Genomic DNA, 26,381 nt, shown 5'->3' on the forward strand with positions numbered 1-26,381 from the left:
CGATGTTTGGGGTTTGCACATGTGCGTTTATGTGCATGTGCAAACCCCGGGAGCAAATGGCTTTGGCAAGTTTCACACTCGCTGAGCCATTCGCTCCACAGGGAGCAGACGGGATGGACACTGGGCTAGAGCAAGGGAACGCCCAACGTTTTATGAGCGTCCCCATGAAAACATGACGTCTGCACCCAGCCCCTTTTCGGCCATCTTTCGCTGAAATAAAAGTTGAGTGAACGTTTTCAATGACTTTTATTTGGTTGGTGACCATCAAATGATTTCTCTTCCCTTTGGCCGCATGCGAGAAGATGTGTTCTTGGACACATCCCCTCGCATGTTACCGAGGGGATGTATACACCAAATATACGTTGTCTAGTAAGCGTGGTCTGAATCAGGCCCCATATAATGGTACTTGGGACTTTGGGATACGTGATGCACTGCCAGGAGAGCACAGAAGGAGACGGCCTGCTCAGCAAACTGAACATGATCAGCAGGTTGCACAGGTACCGCAGAGGCTTAGTAGGCCTTGTTTATTAAGAGTACATTGTAACTTCAACGCAATGCCTGATAATGAGGTCATACAGATGTTCTGGCTCAATCATGACAGCATATTCCATCTGCATGATCTCATCAGACTAAAGCTACACCCTGAGAGAGGATGCTCACGCTCACGGCCTGCACAAACTCCTGACTGCTTTGTACTTTCTGGCTAAAGGTAATTTTCAGCATGTCAGTGGCAGAGGCATTGGCATCTCACAGGCCACTTTCTCCAGGTACCTTACCCAGGACCTGGCCGCATTAGAGCTGCATACTGATGCCTCTATCTGCTTCCCTAACCTGGATTCACAGTGGCATGATGTTAGGGTACTGACCATGGGAAGACCAGCACTTAAGTTGTGAGTAAATGGCTCCAAATGTGTCTTCATCCTCATTTACTAAATTAAACTTCTACAATAGTGTTAGCTGATGTATGTCAATATTTGTGTGGACCTTTAATGTTGTGTATTTTAAACCTATAAAAAAAAAGGTTTTCCCTTGTGTTAGTCACCAGGCTTTGTACTGGTTAAACAATCCTGTCTGTGTTTCCGCTTCTACCTGTACTAGATTATTTATGACATTTGTACCTCAGATAACAAATCAAAGTACAATTGTGCAGACCAGTGGTGTTATACTCATGGCCCTCCAGCTGTTGTGGAACTACACATCCCAGCATGCCCTGTCAAAGATTAAGCAATCCATTATAGAATTCCAATTGTAAAGCTTAATGGAATATGCTGCGCTATATAAGAAACTATAAATAAATTATATGAAATGGCATGTTTTGCTGGAATGTGTAGTTCTACAACAGCTGTTGGCCTGTGAGATTGACAGCAATGATGTAGACCATGGTTTGCTTCCATAGGACCAGAACAAATAAACAGAAAAAGGATTTAAATGGAGAGTGATAAATAAGCAGCCAATGAGCTCTGAGCTGTCATGTCTCAGACTGATTTTAGGTTATTATTGTATGGAATGTCTGCCTTTTTATCTTTCCAAGTTTTAACACTTTTGCTGCTTAGAACATCTTACCCATAGTGTTTTCCCAATCCCAAACCATCAGCAGTACGTGTGGTTGGTATGCTATTAGTTACATCTTAACATTATTGTTAACAAATTAGTAATTACAATTATGCTATTTTTTATGTTTCCAACAAATGTCTGTTGTAACATATCTTCAAACTTGGTGATTCATCGCGCCCTACGGGCGCTCTTCACATCGGCGTAAGGGGCTGCGCCCCCTTAATATGTGACCGTTTCTATTGTGTGAAAACTGTATGAAAGATGCCCTGTATTGCAACTTGAGTTATAGGTGAAATGTGATAAATAGAGAGCATATGATTTGGAAGGGGGTGTGTATTGTTTTGTTTAATTAAAAAGCGGTTACAGAGTAAGATGTACATTGATAGTGTGGAGGGTACAGTGACATTTGTGGGTGGGGGGGGTGCGTGCGTGTTGTTGAGGTGTGTGTGTCTGCAATAGTATAGTAGGGTGTTTATGAGTCAGCGGCTCCCCACTGGCGAAGGTCACGACACAGGAAAACAGGAGGCTGGGTAATGGTAGGGGTGTGTTGGCATAAGGGGAACTAAAGAGGAGGGTGGGGGACACTGTGCAGCTTCTGCCAGTGGGTGAGAGTCCAGCGTTGCAGCACAGGAGTACCGGATGGTGGCCCTGAGTCAGTGTCTATTCCTACTGGGTGGGAGTTAGGGTGCATGAGAGCAGGAGGCTGGTCTATAAGGCATGATAGGGGCATGTGGGCAACACAGCATCAGCGACTCCCCAGTGGTGGAAGTTACGGTTCAGGAAAGCAGGAAGCTGGTAGTGATAAGGGTGTGTGGGCATACGGGGGACTAAAGAGGAGGGTAGGGGACACTGCAGCTTCTGCCAGTGGGTGAGGGTCCAGCGTGGCAGCACAGGAGTACAGGAAGGTGCCCCTGAGTCAGTGTCTCCTCCTACTGGGTGGGAGTTAGGGTGCATGAGAGCAGGAGGCTGGGTGGTAAACCATGATAGGGGAATGTGGGCAACACAGGGTGAGCGGGTCCCCACTGGCGGAAGTTACAGGGCAGGAGAACAGGAGGCAGGGCAGTGATAGTGGTGTGTGGGCATGAGGGGTAGTGAAGGTTTTTGGCTGTTGCTGAGTAGGAATAGGCATTGGTGCAGACGCCATCGATGGTTGGCATTGATGGCGATTTTGCACCCTGCCATCGATAGCAGTAACATATTACTTGGATAACCATTGATTGTTGTATCCATTATATCTGACTGAATAGGCCGTGGGTCAATCAGAACTTGGTGGCGGGACTTCCGGGTGTGGGGGGGCGGAGCTATGCTCCATGTCCCGGCACCTTAAAAATTTTTGAAACTTAATTGGTTCTCCTTTGCCATCGATGTAGGGAAACCATCTGGTCCTCCCACATCGATGGCAAAAGTATTCAACATCGGCCATAAACCATTGATTATTTGAAATCATTGATGGTCGATGGGCATCCCTAGAACTGGAGGAGGCTGGGGGACAGTATGTAGCTCCCGGCAGTGGGTGAGCGTCTCCTCCCACTGGGAGGGAGTGAGCGTGCATGAGAGCAGGAGGCTGTATAATAGTGGTATGTGGGCAAGATATTGATAAAAGTTGTGTCGCTGGTGCAGAGGACCGTGGGGTCTCTTCTGGCAGTGGGGGAACCTGCAGCGTGGCAGCCAGGGCCAGATTTCCCACCTAGGGGCGGCACCTGCTTGTGGCGGTACAGGATCCCCCATTGTCACGGGGGTACGTGAAATGCGGTCGCAGGGGTCCGCTGGGGGGTGGAATTGGCGGAAGGGAGTCAGGGGGGTCTGCAAATTGCGGAAGGGAGGGGTGTGTGCGGGGATCCGCGATTAGCGCTAGGGGGAGGGGGTCCGCAAATCGTGGGAGGGGGTGCGTGGGGGGGCTTGAATCATGGGAAGGGGGGTCCGCAAATTGCGGGAGGGTGGTTGTCGGGGTCAGTGAGTTGCGGAAGGGGGGTTGTGGAGGTCCGTGAATCGCGGGAGGGGCGTGGGGGTGCCATGACTCAAGGGAGGGGAGCCGGGGTCCGTGAATCGTGGGAGGGGGCTGCGAATCGCAGGAGGGGGTGCAGGGGTGCCGTGAATTGCGTGAGGGTGGGCGTGAATCGCGGGATGGGGGGTCTGCGAATCGCGGGAGCGGGTCTGCACATTGCGGGAGGGGGCACTGGAGGGGGGGTGTGAATCGCGGGGGGGTTCCCGGAATCGCGGGAGGGGGGGTGCGGGAGGTGCCGAGGGGGTCCGCAAATCGTGGGAGGGGGCGCTATGGGGGTTCCGTGAATCGTGGAAGGGGGGGGTGGGCTAGAATTGCAGGAGGGTTGGGCGCAAATTACGGGAGGGGGGTGCCGTGAATCGCGGGAGGGGCGGTGGTCCACAAATCGCGGGAGGGGGGTCGCGGTGGTCCGCAAATCGCAGGGGGTGGGCTAGAATTGCGGGAGGGGGGTCGCAATTCGCAGGAGGGGGGGTCACGCGGGGTGTTGCGGGGGTCGCAGGGGGTCCCGCGAATCGCGGGAGGGGGGTCGCGGGGGTCCCGTGAATCGCGGGAGGGGGGGGGGCGTGGGAGGTGGGGTCGCGGGGGTCCCACGAATCGCAGGAGGGGGGTCGCGGGGGTCCCGCGAATCGCAGGAGGGGGGGTCGCGGGGGTCCCGCAAATCGCAGGAGGGGGGGTCGCGGGAGGGGGGTCGTGGGGTTCCCGGGGGGGGGAGGGGGGTGCAGGAGTAATGGTGGATGGTGGCTGTGGAGCAATGGTGGATGGTGGGCGTGTACTGTAGCTCTGACTGGGCGGGGGGAGGTGATGTCAAGGGGGTGGAATGTTATACACATGAAAACGTTATACACAGAAAACACTGGTCTTTCCCCTAGGGGGGGAGGGTTTGTGTATGCCGCTGGGCAGGAACGTTAGCTACGCAGGGGATGAGTGACAGATCTGGCTAAATATATAAGAGATACCTGTTCAAATGAAAACCACACATTTATGAAAGTATAAAACTTTACTTATACCTTTCGTACCATCAGGGGCGGGCTGGGCCGGGGGGCAGGGTGCCATCTGCCCCCCAGGCCGCTCTGGCAGGTGTGCTGCGGGCCGCGCGGCCGCGGCCGTGTCCGATGCCGCATTGCCGTTTTTTTTTTGTTTTTTTTTACTGCCGGCGGCCATGTTCCTGTGGTTTTTTAAATGATGTCTGCGGCCACAGGAACATGGCCGCCGGCCTCCACGGCTACGTGGAGGAGGGCTCCGGCCGGCAGCCTGTTCCCTTATCCCCAGGGGCAGTGGCAGTCGGCAGACGCTGGGTGCGGTGGGGACGTCAAGACGTTGACGCCTCCCACCCACGCGTCTTAACTCAGAGACTGGAGGAAGGCTGGGGCCGCCCGCAGAACAGCTCGTGGGGGACGCTTCAGAAGGCCGAAAGAGAGGGGAACTTAAATTTGTGGAGCCGCAGCAGGACAGGAGGAGCCTGGTCGAGGATAAAACACAGTAGTAAGTTAACATCTAAAACGACATATCTGCTGTGCTGTTTCATGTATATTAATAATAATGCAATGACACCACAGGCTGCTCCACCTGTATAATAATTTGTGTCATGGCATTACTATTAATAATAGTAATGCCATGACACAAATTATTATACAGGGGGAGCAGCCTGTGGTGTCATGGCATTACTTTTATATTATACAGGGGGAGCAGCCTGTGGTGTCATTATTATTGTACAGGGGGAGCAGCCTGTGTCATGGCATTATGCCATGACACCACAGGCTGCTCCCTCTGCATAATAATAATGCCATGACACCACAGGCTGCTCCCCCTGTATAATATAAAAGCAATGCCATGACACCACAGGCTGCTCCCTCTGTATAATAATAATGCAATGACGCCACAGGCTGCTCCCCCTGTATAATAATTTGTGTCATGGCAGTACAATTGTTATATTATACAGCGGGAGCAGCCTGTGGTGTCTTTGCATTATTATTATACAGCGGGAGCAGCCTGTGGTGTCATTGCATTATTATTATACAGCGGGAGCAGCATGTGGTGTCATTGCATTATTATTATACAGAGGGAGCAGCCAGTGGTGTCATGGCATTACTTTTATATTATACAGGGGGAGCAACCTGTGGTGTCATAATTATTATTGTACAGGGGGAGCAGCCTGTGGTGTCATGGCATTATGCCATGACACCACAGGCTGCTCCCTCTGCATAATAATAATGCCATGACACCACAGGCTGCTCCCCCTGTATAATATAAAAGTAATGCCATGACACCACAGGCTGCTCCCTCTGTATAATAATAATAATGCAATGATGCCACAGGCTGCTCCCCCTGTATAATAATTTGTGTCATGGCATTACAATTGTTATATTATACAGCGGGAGCAGCCTGTGGTGTCTTTGCATTATTATTATATAGCGGGAGCAGCCTGTGGTGTCATTGCATTATTATTATACAGCGGGAGCAGCCTGTGGTGTCATTGCATTATGCCATGACACCACAGGCTGCTCCCTCTGTATAATAATAACGCCATGACACCACAGGCTGCTCCCCCTGTATAATATAAAAGTAATGCCATGACACCACAGGCTGCTCCCTCTGTATAATAATAATGCAATGACGCCACAGGCTGCTCCCCCTGTATAATAATTTGTGTCATGGCATTACAATTGTTATATTATACAGCGGGAGCAGCCTGTGGTGTCTTTGCATTATTATTATACAGCGGGAGCAGCATGTGGTGTCATTGCATTATTATTATTAATACTTTTATATTATACAGGGGGAGCAACCTGTGGTGTCATAATTAATATTGTACAGGGGGAGCAGCCTGTGGTGTCATGGCATTATGCCATGACACCACAGGCTGCTCCCTCTGTATAATAATAATGGCATGACACCACAGGCTGCTCCCCCTGTATAATATAAAAGTAATGCCATGGCACCACAGGCTGCTCCCCCTGTATAATAATTTGTGTCATGCTATTACTATTATTATATTATACAGCGGGAGCAGCCTGTGGTGTCATTGCATTATTATTATACAGCGGGAGCAGCATGGGGTGTCATTGCATTATTATTATACAGAGGGAGCAGCCTGTGGTGTCATGGCATTACTTTTATATTATACAGCGGGAGGAACCTGTGGTGTCATAATTATTATTGTACAGGGGGAGCAGCCTGTGGTGTCATGGCATTATGCCATGACACCACAGGCTGCTCCCTCTGTATAATAATAATAATGCCATGGCACCACAGGCTGCTCCCTCTGTATAATAATAATGCAATGACACCACAGGCTGCTCCCCCTGTATAATAATTTGTGTCATGGTATTACTATTATTATATTATATAGCGGGAGCAGCCTGTGGTGTCATTGCATTATTATTATTATACAGTGGGAGCAGCATGTGGTGTCATTGCATTATTATTATACAGAGGGAGCAGCCAGTGGTGTCATGGCATTACTTTTATATTATACAGCGGGAGGAACCTGTGGTGTCTTAATTATTATTGTACAGGGGGAGCAGCCTGTGGTGTCATGGCATTATGCCATGACACCACAGGCTGCTCCCTCTGTATTATAATAATAATGGCATGACAACACAGGCTGCTCCCTCTGTATAATAATAATGCCATGACAGCACAGGTTGCTCCCCCTGTACAATAATAATAATGCCATGACACCACAGGCTGCTCCCTCTGTATAATATAATAATAGTAATGCCATGACACAAATTATTATACAGGGGGAGCAGCCTGTGGCATCATGGCATTATTATTATACAGGGGGAGCAGCCTGTGGTGTCCTGTCTTTTACGCAGGGGTGCAGCCTGTGGTGTCCTGTCTTTTACGCAGGGGTGCAGCCTGTGGTGTCCTGTTCTTTATTTATGCAGGAGAGCAGCCTGTGGTGTCCTGTTCTTTATATATGCAGGAGAGCAGCCTGTGGTGTCCTATTATTTATTTATGCAGGAGAGCAGACTGTGGTGTCCTGTTCTTTTCATATGCAGGAGAGCAGCCTGTGGTGTCCTGTTATTTATTTATGCAGGAGAGCTGCCTGTGGTGTCATTGCAATATTATTATACAGCGGGAGCAGCATGTGGTGTCATTGCATTATTATTATACAGAGGGAGCAGCCTGTGATGTCATTGCATTATTATTATACAGCGGGAGGAACCTGTGGTGTCATAATTATTATTGTACAGGGGGAGCAGCCTGTGGTGTCATGGCATTATGCCATGACACCACAGGCTGCTCCCTCTGTATAATAATAATGGCATGACACCACAGGCTGTAATATAATCAACTTCAGACCTAATCTCTTTTTAATTAATACATTTTTTTTTTAAATTTAAAACCTGCATTTAACAATGCGCTACTTATGGGCCACTTATGGGCCAGTGCTCTTGACTTGCCCCCCAGGCTAAAAGTTGCCAGCCAGCCCCTGCGTACCATAGCCATAATGTAAAATAAATTTTCATAAAAGCAAATGATTTTCTTTATAACACAAACACAGAGCCATAAGATGTACAAGTAGCTATTTTTGTCACCTCTGCCCCGTGCTGGAGCACTGGTTTGCTGCTGATCTCCTTTTGGCCTTGTCGACCTGCGAGGGCGAGAGTGGACCGGGGTACTCAAAGTTGGTGATCTGCTTGAAGATTGGGAGCCAACAGAGGCTTTGTACTATGAGAGTCAATCTAATGTTCAGCTGCCTAGTGGCACTTTCGTAACTCTGCATCATTTCTATGACTGTTGTTTTGTGGCTCACCAATTGACTCTATTAGTGTCAGGGACTGATTTTAAAATAATATTGCATTATTCCTGTTTTCCGGATGGTGGTTCCCGATGTTCTGCACATGCATAACTAGTCAGTTTTTTGCCCGGTAAATCGCATAGAAATGTTGTGCCAAAGTTTGGGTTTTAGCGGTATGCGCGTTCGTTACCGCCTGTGCTGCTTCCTGTTGTGACAACAAATTGGTGAGTAATTGAGCCCCAACACCCTGATCTGTGGGCTCAGGACTGAACTGCGGTGCTGGGCTAGGCTGGGAAGGAGGTGCTGATGGAGGTGGAGGCACCGTAGTTAGGTTTAGAATAAACGTCTATTCTTCTTGTCCTGGTTCAAGCAGATCACCTGATGAAATTGCAGTAGTTTCTGTAAAAAAAAAGTTATTATTTATTTAGTTTCCAAAACATAATTAAGATCAAAATAAAGTCTTTAGTTTATGAATTACTATATGGGGACTGTGTTGTTGTTTTATTGTCCATATGGGCAATCAATCTATATACTCTATTTTTATAAATGTATGTTGCAGATTTAAATCTCAAGCAATTCTAAAGTAGTGAGCCATAGTTATTTATACCACAGAAAATAAATCAATTTAAATTATCAAAGCAATGTGTACCCTTTTTTTTTCATAAATGATATATATATATATATATATATATATATATATATATATATATATATATATATATATATATATATATATATATATATATATATATATATATAGAGGGTGAATGTCCTGAGGCACTCGCAACTCCTTTCATTCAATTCAAGGTGAAGAAATAAATGACAGCATGGACCAGAGGCTGTGATACCGACGTTTCGGGCTTGTATACCCTTTATCAAGACATGAAAAGACATTGTGCAGTACTTACATATATAGAGACATGATCAGTGCAAAAACCCGTGCTGTACATTTCCACTAATGCCGTGGCCGGGAGCCGGGTGACGTCACTGGTGCGCCGAAAGCGCCGACGGGTCCGGACTCCCAGGGGGGCGTGTCAGACGTGGTGTTCACCGTAACCTAGGTGATGTGAAACAAACATAGTGAATTTAAAAACAGATGCAGATTCTCCATGGTACTGAATTCATACAACATAGTGATACATGGTTACATGGGTATGCGTATATATACCATTATAATCAGCAAATCTGTGCATGTACATTCGCTAGACAGCGTTGCACTTCTCCAATGTCACATGATACAAAACGAGGCATTATAATTTTTGCCCTGCGGGGTGCCAATGAAGCCTGGCACTCGGGATATGAAACAGAATGAATGATCAAGGGTAGTATTTAGGATCGAGTTGTCAACACAGGTAGTCAATCTGGGCAAATGCATGGTGGTCGACATGGTGTCAACTATTCTACAAAAAACACGCGAAGGACAGTTGTTCATTTAAACCGAGGGGTTGTACTGTTTGTAATTTATATATCCATCTCGCTTCACGTTGAAGGAGTTGGCGTCCCCTATCACCTCCTCTGGAGTTCGGGGGTATCTGGTCAATGATTTTGTACCTCAATGTTGGCAGGGGGTGATTGAAGGATTTGAAATGCCGGGCCACTGGTTGTTCAGAGCCCTTACCTTCTAGGGCTGCTCTGATGCTACTCCTGTGCATCGCCATCCTCTCTTTAAATTGCCTAATCGTTTTCCCTATATATAGTAAGCCGCAGGGACATTTTACATAACTAGCCGACCAGATGATTTATCTGAAATTGCCAAGGAATCCAACAGATGACTACAAGAAGGAAGTGGACAATATCCTGGACACTGCAGTAAAAACAGGTATCATCCCTGATAAAATCCGGGAAGCACTAACAGTTGACTTTCCCAAAACCCCCATTCTATATACTATACCCAAGCTCCATAAAGACAGTGTTAATCCCCCGGGCAAACCGATAATTTCTGCCCGTGATTCACTTTATTATGTTGTAGCCCAATTTCTTGACATTTTGTTGCAACCCATTGTCCAGTCACAATCCACTTATTTAAAAGATACTAATATGTTTCTTAAAGAACTCATCAAAATGTCCCCTCTTGATGGTAAATATCTGCTGTGCACGGTAGATGTGGTATCTTTATATACCAGCATCCCACATGACAGAGGTTTACAGGCCGTCAGGAGAGCGGTGATTGCCAGTCAACATTACAATGGTCCAGATATAACGTTTTTCATGCAGTTGCTTGATCTTGTTCTGTCTAGAAATTACTTTATGTTTGATAATGCTCATTACATCCAATGCTCGGGGGTTGCCATGGGATCATGTGTGGCCCCGAGTGTCGCAAACATATTCATGTTTGACATAGAAAAAGATCTATTTTTTGCTGACAGCACCATAGCTGGAAACATAAAAATGTATTTAAGATATATCGATGATATTTTTCTGTTGTGGTCAGGTGATGAAGACAGCTTCACAAACACAATGTCATTGATCAATACCTTAGACCAGTCGATAAAATTCACCTACTCATGTAGCCATCAGACAATAAATTTTTTGGATGTGAAAGTAAGCATCAATTACCAAAATGAAATACACACTTCCCTCTTCAGAAAACCCACAGATAGAAACACCATTTTGCACAGTACCAGCCACCACCCTCCCTCACTGAAGTGGGGTCTTCCCTATTCTCAGTTCCTAAGGGCATACAGAATTTGTAGTGACCCGGAGGAGGCTGATGTTGAAATAACTAAAATGCTTAGAGACTTCTTAACGAGAGGATACCCACACAAGCTTCTGCTTAATACTAAGAAAAAAGTCCTCCAACTTAACAGAGACAGGGTTCTTGAGTCCCACATCGACAACAGTAATGACAGTAGGGTAGTTTGGACACAGAAGTTCACCACGGGCAGTGAATCCCTCATGCGCTCTGCAAGAGCAGTTTGGCCAATAATTACAATGGACAAAAATTTACCATCCTTAAAAACATCCAGAATCCTCCCCTCATACCGGAGAGGACAAAATTTAAAAGACAAAGTTGTTCACACCGATATTGCCAATTCCACTCCCACTGCCAAACCCCATTTTTTGTCACGCAAGAAGGGTAACTTTAAATGTTTAGGCTGTATCACCTGCTCCAGTTTGGAAGTGGGAGATCATTTCTTCCATCCCAGATCAGGAGAGAAGATACAAATAAATTATCCCCTAACGTGCAGTAGCCGCTACGTAATTTATTATGTAAAATGTCCCTGCGGCTTACTATATATAGGGAAAACGATTAGGCAATTTAAAGAGAGGATGGCGATGCACAGGAGTAGCATCAGAGCAGCCCTAGAAGGTAAGGGCTCTGAACAACCAGTGGCCCGGCATTTCAAATCCTTCAATCACCCCCTGCCAACATTGAGGTACAAAATCATTGACCAGATACCCCCGAACTCCAGAGGAGGTGATAGGGGACGCCAACTCCTTCAACGTGAAGCGAGATGGATATATAAATTACAAACAGTACAACCCCTCGGTTTAAATGAACAACTGTCCTTCGCGTGTTTTTTGTAGAATAGTTGACACCATGTCGACCACCATGCATTTGCCCAGATTGACTACCCGTGTTGACAACTCGATCCTAAATACTACCCTTGATCATTCATTCTGTTTCATATCCCGAGTGCCAGGCTTCATTGGCACTCCGCAGGGCAAAAATTATAATGCCTCGTTTTGTATCATGTGACATTGGAGAAGTGCAACGCTGTCTAGCGAATGTACATGCACAGATTTGCTGATTATAATGGTTTATATATACGCATACCCATGTAACCATGTATCACTATGTTGTATGAATTCAGTACCATGGAGAATCCGCATCTGTTTTTAAATTCACTATGTTTGTTTCACATCACCTAGGTTACGGTGAACACCACGTCTGACACGCCCCCCTGGGAGTCCGGACCCGTTGGCGCTTTCGGCGCACCAGTGACGTCACCCGGCTCCCGGCCACGGCGTTAGTGGAAATGTACAGCACGGGTTTTTGCACTGATCATGTCTCTATATATGTAAGTACTGCACAATGTCTTTTCATGTCTTGATAAAGGGTATACAAGCCCGAAACGTCGGTATCACAGCCTCTGGTCCATGCTGTCATTTATTTCTTCACCTTGAATTGAATGAAAGGAGTTGCGAGTGCCTCAGGACATTCACCCTATATATCTCCCTGCAAAGGGATTGAGAGCACCGGAACCGTGTGTACGACTAAGGAGAGTGCCAGGCATTTGAACAAATATATATATATATTGTTTTCAAAAAATCTAAATATAGAAAAGTGAAAGATGATTACAAGGAGGCTAGGGTTTACCCGTGGCTTACGGGACAACCAGCTAGACGCTCTTGGAGAGGGAATTTTGGCAACAGGAGAAGGGAGGAGGTAGAGTTTACGGATGTTGACTCCTCACAGAGTGAGACAGACCAACCATCCAGAGGGGTAACAGCTTCTTTTTTAGGAGAGGGCGCGTTCACACGCAACAAGGTGAAAGGAAAAAACCCTGCAGGAAGGGGGGGGATTAAACACAGAAAAACAAAAAGGACGGAAGGGGAACAGGAACTGATGGTGTTCAACCTCTCCAGTCATCAGCTCACACAGGCCGAGACAAGTGTACTTAACAAAGGCTTGACATTTGTGCCGACCTTTAAACAAAGGCCTTTTGATTGTGAGACGGAACTTTACCGCTTTCATAGACAGCTGAGGTTGAAGGACCATTTTTCTAAATATGGGAATAGTCCACAGAGTCCCATTGTTAACCCCTTTAAGACACGGTCCATGTTTGACCCCCCCAGCAATAATGCCTCGATAGAGACATTTATGAGATTAGTCCGCAGGGACATATTACCTGAAGTCCGCAAGGGTCATATTTACCGGTCCAACTTGACACTGGATGAATCACATGCTATAAAATCATTACGTGAAAATAAACAACTGATCATCCGCCCCGCCGATAAGGTCGGGGGTGTGGTCGTGTTGGACCGTGATAAATATGTCAATGAAGTGTTACGTCAACTTAACGATGACACTTGTTATAAAAAATTACGCTTTGACCCTACAGCGAACTATAAAGCGGAGATTGACTCCATTGTTGGTTTGGGGCTGTCCAACGGATGGATAGATGAGGGGATATCAGACTTCCTTACACAGGAATTTCCACGGATACCCCTCATCTATGTATTACCCAAAATACACAAATCGCTTGTGTCTCCACCCGGGAGACCTATAATCTCCTCCATAGGGTCCTTATGTCAACCCATCTCTCAGTTCGTCGACTTTCACCTTCAGAGTGTTGTACAGAGCACTCCTTATTGGCTGCGTGACACTACGCATTTTTTGAACAGGCTCGCTGAGTTTGGTGAGCCTCCCCCCATGAGCATGCTGGTGACCATGGATGTCACCAGCCTATATACTAACATTGGCCACGAGGAGGGAGTGGCGGCAGTCAGGCGAGTCCTCTCGGCAAGCTCTCACTACACCGGTCCGACTATTGAATTTTTGATGCTACTTATTGAAGTTATTTTACATAAAAATTATTTTTTATTTGATAACACCTTTTACTTGCAGCTTAGAGGGACTGCGATGGGGTCAAACATGGCCCCATCGTATGCCAACCTCTTTATGTTTGATTTTGAGAGTAAACACATTATGTCTGATATTGATTTTTCCAAATTTATTTCTTTTTATGTAAGGTATATTGATGATTTGTTTTTTTTTTTGGACCGGTGGTGAGAGCTTGTTGTTGGACTTCCTTGTGCGGCTTAACTCCCTCCCGGGGTCCATCAGGTTTACCCACATGGCAAGTAGTACTAAATTGGACTTCCTGGATGTATCCGTATCTATTTCGGATGGGAGGTTCTCTACGGAACTTTTTAGGAAACCAACGGACAAAAATAGTCTGTTATTAGCTACCAGCTTTCACCCACAACCCCTTAAGAAGGGGCTCCCGTACGCCCAGTTGCTGAGGGCGGTACGGATTACCTCGCAACAACAAGATCTGCCGAGAGTGTTGGAGCAGATAGGTAGATGCTTTCTTGACAGGGGCTATGGCTCTAAGGAGATTCATGACGCTAAACAAAAATGTCTGACCTTAAATCGTTCTGACCTCTTAAAGAACGCAAACAGAAAGGATGACAAAACTGAGAGGATGGTGTTGTCTAACACGTTTTCCATCACTTCAGGAAAATTGAGGTCCACGATACTCAACCACTGGCACATCCTGAGCACAGACCCAATCCTTGGTGAACAATGCAAAAGACCCCCACTCTTTTGCTATAAACGCAGCAGAAACATTAAACAACAGATTGTATACTCGGACATAAGTCCTAGAGTGGACAGAGTGGGCAATTGGTTGAGCATACGGAAGGGGGCATTCAGATGCTCTGGGTGCGTCAATTGTAAACATATTATCACGGGCAGCAGCTGGCAACATAAGACCACAGGCCGCACATATGAATTAAAACACCGGATGGATTGTGACACGAAATTCGTTGTATATATTGTCATTTGCCCGTGTTTGAAGGTCTACGTAGGAAAAACGGTCCGGACATTAAAAGAGAGGATTGCAGTTCATCGCTCCTCGGTTAAAAAAGCGCTGATAAAAGTCGAGAGCACCACCCCCCCTGTCGCAAGACATTTTGCAAGCAAGAAACATTGCATGTGTGACTTTAAGTTCATGCCAATAGACCATATCCCCCCTCTAAGGAGGGGAGGGGATAGACATAAAAAATTGCTCCAAAGGGAAAGCCAATGGATTTATGACCTACAGACACTTGCCCCTCATGGTCTTAATGAGGAATTGAATATGTCCGTTTTCATTTAAATACATGTGGGGAGTACTTGATGGACCCTGAGTATTTGGTCCCAGGCTGACCAAACGTGGTCTTCTCATTAAATGTAATACATTGTACCTCCTGTACCATGTTAGCTCTATAGGTTTTCTTTATTTATTTTTTCTTTATTATATATGCTTTATGGTTATTTTGAGTTGTTAGATAACACGTTCCCTGTGTGGTGATCACTCATGATGCTGACGGTAGTGGGATTGCAGTTGCAGTATGGTGCCTATAACTAAGTGCACGAAATATTATGTTTAGCTTTATGTTGAAATCCCTGGGGAGTGGTCATCAACAGGGGGACGTGTATCCATTCTATTTCTTTATTTATGTGTGCATTTTTTTCTTTTTGAAAGTGTAAATGAAGGTATCGCCAGGTTACTATAGTGACGGGATACACCTATGACAACATCCGGCGGGTGTGCGGCTGATCGGTCCCCCGGCAAAACGATCCCTCGACTTTAGTTCCACTTCCGGTGACGCAGATCCGGAAGCAGGGACGAGTGAATGGGATCGCGACGCTGTGAGGTGATGGCGGCAACTCGCGGCGGGATGGTGTCGGGTGCGCCCCTCCTATAGGTAAGTATGGTGCGTTCTACTTTCTTTTAAGGCTGACCTCAGTCCACCTCTTTGTGCTATACCCTTTGAGAAAGGCGTTCACACGCCGAAACGGCCCGTCAGGGTTTAACAGCTCCACGGACATTTGAAGCTGCATTGTTTGGTCCATACCTACGTAACAGGTCTGATTACATGTTTGCCTATATGCGTGCTGCCCGTGGAGGAGGTATCATGGCCTTTCATCCATGAAATAAATTTGCTATATTTTTCATTCAATTGAGGTGCTGGTCCTATCATTGTTGCTCTGTGGGGTACAGCGATATATGAATATACTATTGTCTTTGACCTGGCACTCAACAGTTTAAGGACTGGTGTGCGTTTCTCTCTACAAGCATTATATATATATATATATATATATATATATATATATATATATATATATATATAATTTTTTTTTAACATTTTTCACAATGATGCCCATATTGTAAAGGTCACGCTGAATAGACGAGCATCTCTCAACCACATACTGTAGATGCTTCTTCAAGCAGTATTTCACATCACGTGCACTTATTTACTTAAAGGGCATTGAGTGTTGAATATTTGGGAAATTCAATTATCACAATGGTCATGAATAAGTTACACTTCAAACAAACGTTGATTTCTTTACTTTTATTTTAGATGGCTGTTTACATATAGTTTTTTTTCTACTTTTATTTGAAGAAATAATCAATGTGTGTTTACCTTGCAATTTTTTTTGCAATTTTTTTTACATTTCCATGGTTTCAAATTTTACATAAAATAGTTTTTTATTATAAAAATACATTGCAAGATCAAGACATACTGACCTTGGTTTTAAAAATTAGCCTTTTCCGAATTGAAATAACAGCTCCATAAGTCAAGGGCCGGACTGGCCATCTGGCACTTCTGGCAAATGGCCTTGTGGGCCGATTTTGTCCAGAAAGTTCTCAGTTCTGAGAACTTTCTGCAGTATCGCAGAGCCCGCTGAAACCCCGCCCCGCGCATCATTTGCATATTGACGCCATGGCGCTGCAGCGTCATGACATCATGATGCGGCTATTCTGGAGCCCGTCGCGGTGCCCCGCATCCCCCGGCGCAGACCCGCATCCCCCGGTGCAGACCCGCGGCTGTTTGCCTCCTTCCTTCTGTGACACTCTCCTCCCTTGGAACACCTGCCAAGCCAAATACACTCCTACCCCTGAGGCGTACTAAGTGGTAGTGCTATTTAAAGGTATTTCTTAACAGCCTCTTGTAAAATAACATAGTAGCAACAAGCCATGTTACAGGGAAGTAGCGGAGAGGAGTAAACAGATATCATATGTCAACTCTGGGTCAAATTCTAAGCATAGTACATGTGAGACGGATTAGGTTTTGTATAAGACTGAGTTATGATCCCATGTCATGGCCTTTGCAAGCAATCACTGTACTGCAGGTTTTTCACACTCTCTTATATTTAATGCCATAACGAGTGTATGACGCAATCACAAGGCATTCTATGTCTACTGCCCGGTGATGCCACCGATGTTGCATGTTATAAAAAATGTGTTTCTGCAGTTTGTTTTGGATGCTGGATTAAACCCCCCTGCGCGTCATTTGCATATTGACGCCATGACGCTGCAGCGCCATGATGTCATGATGCAGCTATTCTGGAGCCCATCGCGGTGCCCTGCATCCCCCGGTGTAGACCCACGGCTGTTTGTCAGTATTAAAGATGGCGGAGTGGAAGGTATGGGCCTCGGGCGGCGGGCAGATGGGAGGGAATGGGAGGGAACAGTGAGCAAACGGGAGGGAACGGTGAGGTAGAATGACACTGGCGTGTTGGTACGGAGGAGTGTGTGAGAGCGCCATCACCCTGATTCCTGTCATAGCTTATTCCTGGCTGTAGCGGGGTAACGCAGTCATGTCGTGGTCATTGCCCCAAGTACTTGCAGGAAGATCCCAGAGTGCCTGGGAGCAGGTGCACAAGGGCGGTGCCGCATTGCCCGCGAGCAGTGGGTGTTCCTGGGGAGCTCCCACACTGGTTACTTGTAGGCGCTAGATGTACAGTGGGATGTAAAGGCTCCATACACTGTGTAGCATAAGAGGGCCACCCCGTATGTACTATATGAGAGAGGTCCCTGTGTCAGTCCGGCTGCTGTATTCTTTGCTCTGGCCTGTGGGCAGCCATACGAGGCATGTACGTCTGAAAGCGTGTATCTGTATGCATGTTTGTAGTATTTTCTTAGTAATGTGTGTTCCATAATGTGTAATGCCTCCTTTTTGTGATACCACGCCTCCTCTCCATGATGCCACGCCCCCTTTTTGCTGCGCGGCTTCGCAGGTGGGCCTGTCTGCTCAAAATGCCAGGGCCGATTTTTGGTCCCAGTCCGGCCCTGCATAAGTCTAAACTAATTTTAAAACATGTTTGGGTATATGTTGTGTATTCTCGTATATTTATTAAATACTATAAGAAATCTCTTCTCAGACATCTCAGTAATGCGGCCTGAGCAGTTTTATGGAAATCTACTAAACCCCTCACTAAAAAAGACTGGTTTCTCAAGATACAGTAGACCACTTTATGCAAATAGAAATATAGTTTACATTCTTCCTTAGATATGCACTCTTCCTTCGCTGCTACACATGGTATTTTTGGTTAGTTTACAAATCCCCGATGACTTTAAAATATATATCTCTGCTGCTTAGCCCATTATAAAAGGTGGACCTTCCTAACATGATCCCATTCCCACTTTTTTTTCTTCCCTCCCATCCATTTTGTCGGTTCTCTCTAACCTTTTTTCTCTTCTCTCTTTTCTCTCTCGTGAATTTATTTTGGTTCCAAATTGCTGGCCATAGTGTATTGATGCTGGGGTAGCAACCCTAGGTCTGGGCACAGGCCAGTTCAGATGTATTACAACATGACCAGCTTGGACCAAAACTTTGAAACTACATAGCCATGCTGCCTGATTGAAATGACTTTTTCAAAAGATTATTATAACCCTTTAGACAATTTGTTAATTAAGGAAAATTCTTCTTTCATGGCGATTTCAGTACACTGATCATTCCTCCATACCCCTCTGAATTATGAGACTCAACAAACAGGATTGGAGTAATGGGGAATTATTTTCTGTAACTTTCTCTAAAACAATACTAAAAACATTTGATTTATCAGTTAAATTTGTAGGCGCAACTTCTTACACAGAACTATTCTTAAATATACTTCACAAAACGTATTCATTATCTTATGGGGATGTTACAAATTCATTCATGTTGTAGGTGAGGATCTGAGAGGGCAGAATTAGTCCATTGTTTATCGGGTTGCCCAATAGTTTTGGGTTCAGATATGGACCTATGTTACCCGACATTTGGTTAATTATTTACCTTTGACCCCTGAATGGGCAAAATGTATTACAGGAAGTTACTCATAATAATAATAATAATAATAATAATAATATCTGCAGCTGCTAAAAAGTGCATTCTTCAATTGCTATCGCTCTGTTTTGCAAAGTTATTCCATATTTTTAGAATGGAGTGGCTTGATGCTTCGTTGCAAAAAGAGAAATTTACTGAAAATATTTTAGAGAGATGGGAAAGCTACCTAGGCACCTTGTTGGACTCTCTAAAAGTAGTATGAAACACGAGTATGTGTAAAATACCCCTCAATACTGATAGCTACCACATGTCCAAAAACACATTGAGTCGGTTGACAATGTAACCATCTCCTGGGGAAGAATGGTGCAATTTGCACGGATCCAGGTACATATTTGTCTCTCCCTGTAGTATATCAATCCTGCCCTGGGTGTAGGCATCAGTTTACTTTACATAACCGGCAAATATCATCCACAACATGCAGCACTCCAGAGGACTTGACAAAATATCAGCTGTACAATGGCATTAGATGTTAGCAGTGTTTCAGTGCCCAATCTTTATTTTGTGGCACTTCCGTCAGGTCTTAAATTACAATACAATTGCCCTTACCTTAAATAGCTGATAACACCACCATGTGTAGCACCACAGTCCAGAAGCGGGACTGCACGTCTGGCTGTATGGCACAGGGGCATTGATGTCACCTGCTGGTGCGTCATGCTGGTTCACCCATCACCTAGACACAATACAATATACAAAATTTAACAAAGATACAATGTTATATAGGATACATTAATGTGCTAAATGTTATATACAATAAAATTAATCAAAAAAAGATCAAGAAAAAACATAGCATGTTTTTCTAATGACAATACATCCTAGGTACATAGACAGACGGACTAGCTGACCAAAGTGACTTATAACATAACAAAATCGCTAATGAGTATGGCAAAATCTACTACATAATAATTATATTAGCTCAAGGTATATGTATAAAGATATAAGTGGCATTATATTTGTCCCTTACAGCTTACATTAAGGCTGCAGGGCAGTTATGTACCCAATCTTTGTATCCATTGCATTTCTAGTCTCAACAAAGAGGCCTCTCTGTTGCCACCACGCAGGGATATGGGCACATAAACTATCATTCTGTACTTGAGTGCGTGCAGTGGATGATGTGTTGTGTAGAAGTGGTGTGCCACAGGCTGATCAGTCTGCCACCATTGGCCAGGGCCAACTGTATGGCCATATGTTCCATTTTTTCTCTATAGGAACGTTCACATGGCCGTATCAACTATTACATCACATACCATGGCTTACATGTAAGTCTATGTCGAATTGGCATGACTTTACCAGTTAGAGCATGTTGGAATGTTGTCCCTGCAATTAGATATTGATAGGTAGTCCACAACAGATGCACCTCATATTAGATGAAAGAAAATTGGGGGGAGTCATGGATGGTAATGGTGTTCTAGCGGTTTAAACTAGGGATGAGAGGTCCAGATTTCCCGGAATCTGATCCGTTCCGAACATACCATATCTAAACACAGCTCAAGAAGTTCCCGCCACGCTTGGTATCTCGAACAAGGCTAAACGTCATCATTGTGCATTCGGCCTCGCTTAGGATTCTGAGCGAGGCCAAAAAACCCCATGTCTACCTTTTGACTGTTGACCTTCCCCATGTCGACCTAATGCATGTGTCAACATAATGACCCTGTCAATCTAACCCCATGTCGACCTTCATGCATGTCGACCTTTGGTGGTTGACCCAATGCATGTCAACTTTCCCCTTGTCAACCTAGTGACCATATACTGTACCATTCCATGATAGTGTAAATCAATTTCCTCGCACTTTAAGGTCAATAACTGTCTGTAGATTTCTTCTGATGAGGTCACCTTAGATTGATCATTAAGGTCCTTTTTCATCAAAATTTGTTTTACCTCTGCTTCAGAGTAGCTATATTACTCACCAAGAGCATATCTTATAAAGGGACGCCCACTGGTATCATCTGGTACTGCAGATTCTGCCATGTTAACTTACCATTAAGAGATATTAACACTTGATAGTATGATATAGACTGAGTAAATAATAATGCATAGGGAAGGACTTCACAGTATATGCAATGCAATGGTGCTGCTTAATGATTAAACAACAATTCAGAACTCAAACAGTGTCCACAAAAATGGTGCATAAAAGCAAAAATATTGACTGCAGGTAAGCCTTGACAATAGTAGCATGTCAGCCAAACATGCAAGTTACATGTGACAGTCTCCGGCTATCCCTATACTATATATATACCTTAAGCTAACGCAATTATTAGGTACTGTAGTAGATTATGCTATCCTGTTATGTTAGAAGTCATTTTGGGTCAGCTAGTCCGTCTGCCTATGTACCTAGGATGTATTGTCATTAGATGGTATCATGCTATGTTTTTCTTGATCTTTTTTTCAGATTGATGTACTATTTTCTGTATCAATGTACTGTGCAGCTTATTGTGTAATTGGCATCACGGTGTGCGGCATAATGTGTAATTGGCATTACGGATAAACAGTTTTTAATGATTTAAGTAGCCTGTAAAAATGCAGGGAAGAACAAAGCTGAACTGATCAATCAATTAATCTATACAGCACTGCTATAATACTGGAAGATTGGAATAGGTGCGCTGACACAACCTGTAGGTTATATATACACAATATTTATTTATTTATTTATTTATTTGCAGTTTCTTATATAGCGCAGCAGATTCCGAGACCTGTACCATACAATCATGGTACAGGTCATGCCCCCTTCTTATAGGCCACTCCCCAAGTTTTCAGCACACCTCCAGCGCGCACAAGCATTCTGTCTCCAGCTTCCGAGGGGTGTGTGTGTGTGTGAGAGAGACACCACGAGTTACTACACCGGGTGACACCAACCCTAGTGACACCGCTGGTAGGTCCATGAAATACACATGTTGGCTCAAAAAACAGTGAAAAACCCTGTGTTGACCTTATGACCCTGTCAAACTAATGACAATGTCGACCTTCCTGCATGTCGACCTTCAGTCATGTCGACCTAGTGGTGTTGACCTAATGCTTGTAGACCTATTGCTTGGTGCCCCAGTGACCGTATTCCCCAACCAACCTGACATTTTTCAAACAGTCTGTGACATGGGAGTTAGGAGCTTATTGGCTGGCTGTTTATCACTCTCCATTTTATCATGATGTTTCCGAGACCCAGTTCCCATATTTTACTGATCAACCTCATATGGCTGCCTAGGTGCTGTGCAGCCTGGCGGGTATATGTTCTCTATGTGCCAGTATACTCTCCCTGCTTATATTGTAACCTACCTGGCTGCTGAAGTGACCAGTGGCGCCACGGATGGCTGCCTAGGCGCTGTGCAGCTCGGCGGGTATGTGTTCCTTACCCGCGGGTTCCTTACCCGGCGGGTATACTGTTCTGTACCTGCTTTTACTGCTACCTACCCGAGCTGGTGCAGCGACCAGTGGCGCCGCTGATGGCTGCCTAGGCGCTGTGCTGCTTGGCGGGTATGTGTTCCCCGCATGTAACGTCTCAATGTAATGTATGTAATCCCCCCCCCCCTTCATCCCTGCTGATGCTGCACTGTATATCCACAAAAAAATCCTAGTGTGTGCAAGCACACATGGCCAATAAAGTTGATTCTATTCTATTCTATTCTATGAGGCTTTATCAAAATCTAAGTATATTACATCTACTCTGTTGCCCAGGTCTAGGTTCCCACTCACTTCTTCATAGAAGCTATTTAAGTTAGTTTGACATGACATACAGTATCTGACCCTCATGAATCCATGTTGTTGTCCACTATAAATCTAAAGCTGTGTACACACGGTGCAATATATTGCTCAGTGTCCAGTTTTCATCAGCGACCAGAGATGGTTGCTGATGAACAGGAGACTCTGCCGGGGAGCTGCAGAGGCAAACAGCTAAGTGCAGGAGACCAGCGACCATTATGGGGCTGAACACGGGAGTGTGCACCCTGCGATTTATCGCTGCAGCACAAACAAATCACTGGCTACCGCATGGAATCTGTTATGCTAATCTGGGGTGAACTTGGAGTAAACACTCACTCTGACTGGCAGATCTGCAAGATGTTGATTACATCGTGAATTGTGCCTCTGTGGTTGAGGTGGTGAAGCCACAGCAGCACCTAATCCTGACCCTGACTCTGACTCTATTACTATACCCTAAGTCAGCTGGCACCTTGGACTTCGCCACTAATAGCCGCCTTTCCATGGCAGACTAACTCCACCCTGTACTCGGTTGCCACCTGGTCTTTCGTGATGACACAAAGTTCCATCCAAGTCAGGTTACTAATAAAAGGATAAACTAGATCATGCAACCTTGCAGACAAAGACTGAACAGAGGAATTGCGGCCTAGCAGCTACAGTGAGAATCCATTGCAATAAACCGAATAAACCAGAACCCAAGATGTTACAGATAGGCCTGAAACCTAACTTCCTATGCGACACCATTGCAAGACAAGGCTATTACTAAACTAAAACAAGAATATTTGCAGCTTGCCTGCAACCAAACACAACTCTGTTGTGAAACAATACCTATGACTCTGGCCGGCACCGTGAGATTACCAGCAGGCAGATAGTAATGAAAGGTGCGGCTTCCTTCACAATTTTTGGGGAAGCAGCTGGTACTCACCTCTGGACAGGAGACAGATGCCAGGGAGGATCTTGAGTGCAGCTGAACAGGAGTCTCTGCTGGACACACTAAAGGTTGCAACTAGATGAATCAGCAGTTTCTTCTGACGCACAACAAATCCCTCCAGCGGATCTTGGTCAACAGGACTAGTCTTATCTGGATGCTCAGTTGGATGCAACTGAGCACAAAGAGATCTCTACTGATCGTTTGCTGGCAGGACCTGGACATGGACTTGACCTCACAGACTGAAAGTAATGATTCTACAGGACACAGACAGGATCCCACCGAAATGGTTCACTGGACACAGACAGACTGGATGCATTCGGGATATAATTCCTTACTAGACACAGGCTGGAATACCGTGGACTCTGGCTGGAGTTATCATAGAACTACCTGCAATTCACAGGGGGCCTGATTCTAGTCTGGGGCACAGGGGCCCTGATTGTAGTCTGATTGGTCCCCCACTCGTTTAAACAAGGGACCGATGTTGAATCTCTGCACATGCGCATATTTGTTTATGTGCATGTTCAGGGCTTCTGTGCGAGCACCTTCGGAGACTTGCATAGTCTCTATGGTGCTCACACGGGGGGATGTACATGCGACCTCCCTGCATTTCCTGGGCGTATCCACCAAAACGTGTGCCCAGGAAAATGCTAGGCATCCCCATACAAACGTAGATGGCACTTGACTGCCGGGGGGGGGGGGGGGGGGGTGGCTGACATCATAGGATGTCAGTTGCCCACCCCCAGTTCTTGGAGCAGGATGCCGAGACTGACTTAGATTTGCGAGCACTATAGAATTAATTCGATGGACGGCAACCATCGTATGATTTCGGGCCGCATGCGAATGGATGTTTACACAAAACATAAATTTGCATTGCGGCATGTATATTCGCTGGGAGTATGGGGCAGGCATTGGCACGCCCGGCGGGCAGCATTACAAGGCTCGCTAAGCAGCAAACTACCGCTGCTTAATTAAGCAACCAGAATTAGGCCCATGATACACTGGAATAATCTCAGACAGAAGTTTGGTAGGAATCTCTGAGAATCTCTGGGACAGTTAGAAATCACCAGGAACAAGGAATAAGACAGGAGTATTGAGTACTCAGAGCATGACTAAATACAAGTAGCTAGAGGCAGTCACAGCCAACACAGACTAAGGCATGCATGGAAACAAGGCAAAGTGGATCAACTAAAATATGGAGCGCTGATCCCGTAAGTACAAAATGCACACAGAACATGAATAACAGCAACGGCTGTGGTTGCAGCCCATTGCAGAATACAGAAGTAACCAGGTCACTTCTTTTCATATTTGCATAAAGTTTCCTAACTATCTGCTAGGCATACTCAAAGATCACGAAAACCCCTCAAAATTATGGGTCCCTGGGGCCCCTCACTTAAAAAAATCTGGGTCCTACTTGACCTTTTCTGGGTCCCAACGGAGTAAAGCCTCCTCTCCCCTTCCCAACATGGCACATACAGAAGCCTCCTCTTCTCCTCCATATGCCATATACCCTGAGCCAATTTTTTTTTTGGTAAGCAAACATAGATTTGGGCACCCCAAAACTGTGGCTATTGTGGGTTGGGGGAGGGGGGGTTATCAATTGGCAATTTGCCCACTCACATAAAGCAAGATACACATATACTAGAAAAAGGCATAATGTTGGAATAGGGACACCTGTGCTGCACCAATCAGGATTCTGCCCCTGTCCATTGTTTCTATAAAAATGAAAAGTCAAGGCAGCAGGAACAGGAGGGATAGGGTTAGTGAAATCCCAGGAGAGTCTATATGCTCCTTTCCTACAGGCAGCTCTGCCTGTTAAGAGTTAATTGGTGAGCTGCAGCCTCTCTGCCAGCCGTGCAGTGAGGGGAGGAGGGGACAAGTGGGCCATTAACAGCCAGCACTCAGAGCCTGGAGGAGGTGACAGTGACACACAAGAGAGCAGCACCGCAAGGTAGGAGAGGAGGAGGAGGGAAGTCTGCAGCCCAAGTCCTGCTAGCAATAAATCCCCTTACATTACACAGCCAAGCAGCCTGCTAAATGGACCACGCACCCCTCTTACCTCTACTTCCTGACATGTCTGTCACATCCTCCCTGGTTCTGACCCCCAATGCTGGTTTTAGTTCCTCGTGCTCCGTCCTCACACCAGCCGCAGCTCTGTTCCCTGCTGAGCAGCTGCTTCTGGTGTTGGCTCCAGCCGTCTGTTGTTAAGGCACAGTGCAGGAGCCAGCTTAAGCGGCTTCCGTCCACTGCTGCCTATAACTCGGCGGTGACAGGGACCATTTCATTTTCGCGCCCAGCAGATGCATGAAGCAGCCGTAAGTCACACTGTGTCTTCTCCACGGTTGCATCACAACTGAGGGGGAAACAGATCCCTCCGCCCTTGTCACACATATTAACACGGCGTGCACGCCGAAATGGCTGGAGCGCATCCCAGGGGACCCAGCCATTCATAAAAAATGAGTCCCTGGTGCTCCAAAGTGGGTAAAATACTCGCTATAGCGAGTATTTGCAAACCCTGCATACTGGCTGTTGGGACTGTGGAGTTTATTCAAACCTGGTTGCACAGCTGCGAATTCGCAGGCCCAGCAATTACCGATAGACTCCACATGTGTAAGGTTGTATTACGCATGCGCTGGCTGAAA

General features: G+C 45.7%; 2 protein-coding genes across 5 annotated transcripts in view; one reads left to right on the forward strand and one right to left on the reverse strand.

Moving 5' to 3' along the window:
* Nucleotides 1-8,684, reverse strand: part of OPA1 (OPA1 mitochondrial dynamin like GTPase) — an 82,515-nt gene extending 73,831 nt beyond the window's left edge. For 2 of the 4 annotated variants that reach the window (XM_083177581.1, XM_083177582.1), the window contains exon 1: nt 8,101-8,683. In XM_083177581.1, coding sequence (XP_083033707.1) covers nt 8,101-8,291 — 191 coding nt within the window. In that variant the 5' untranslated portion in view covers nt 8,292-8,683. Of the gene's footprint in view, nt 1-8,100 lie in introns of all 4 variants that reach the window. The other 2 variants (XM_083177579.1, XM_083177583.1) reach the window with 2 other exon arrangements.
* Nucleotides 1-26,381, forward strand: part of ATP13A4 (ATPase 13A4) — a 150,226-nt gene that overhangs the window by 4,025 nt on the left and 119,820 nt on the right. The window lies entirely within an intron of this gene.

The sequence above is a fragment of the Crinia signifera genome, chromosome 3, assembly GCF_055691185.1.
Source record: "Crinia signifera chromosome 3, ASM5569118v1, whole genome shotgun sequence".
Taxonomy (NCBI): Eukaryota; Metazoa; Chordata; class Amphibia; order Anura; family Myobatrachidae; genus Crinia; species Crinia signifera.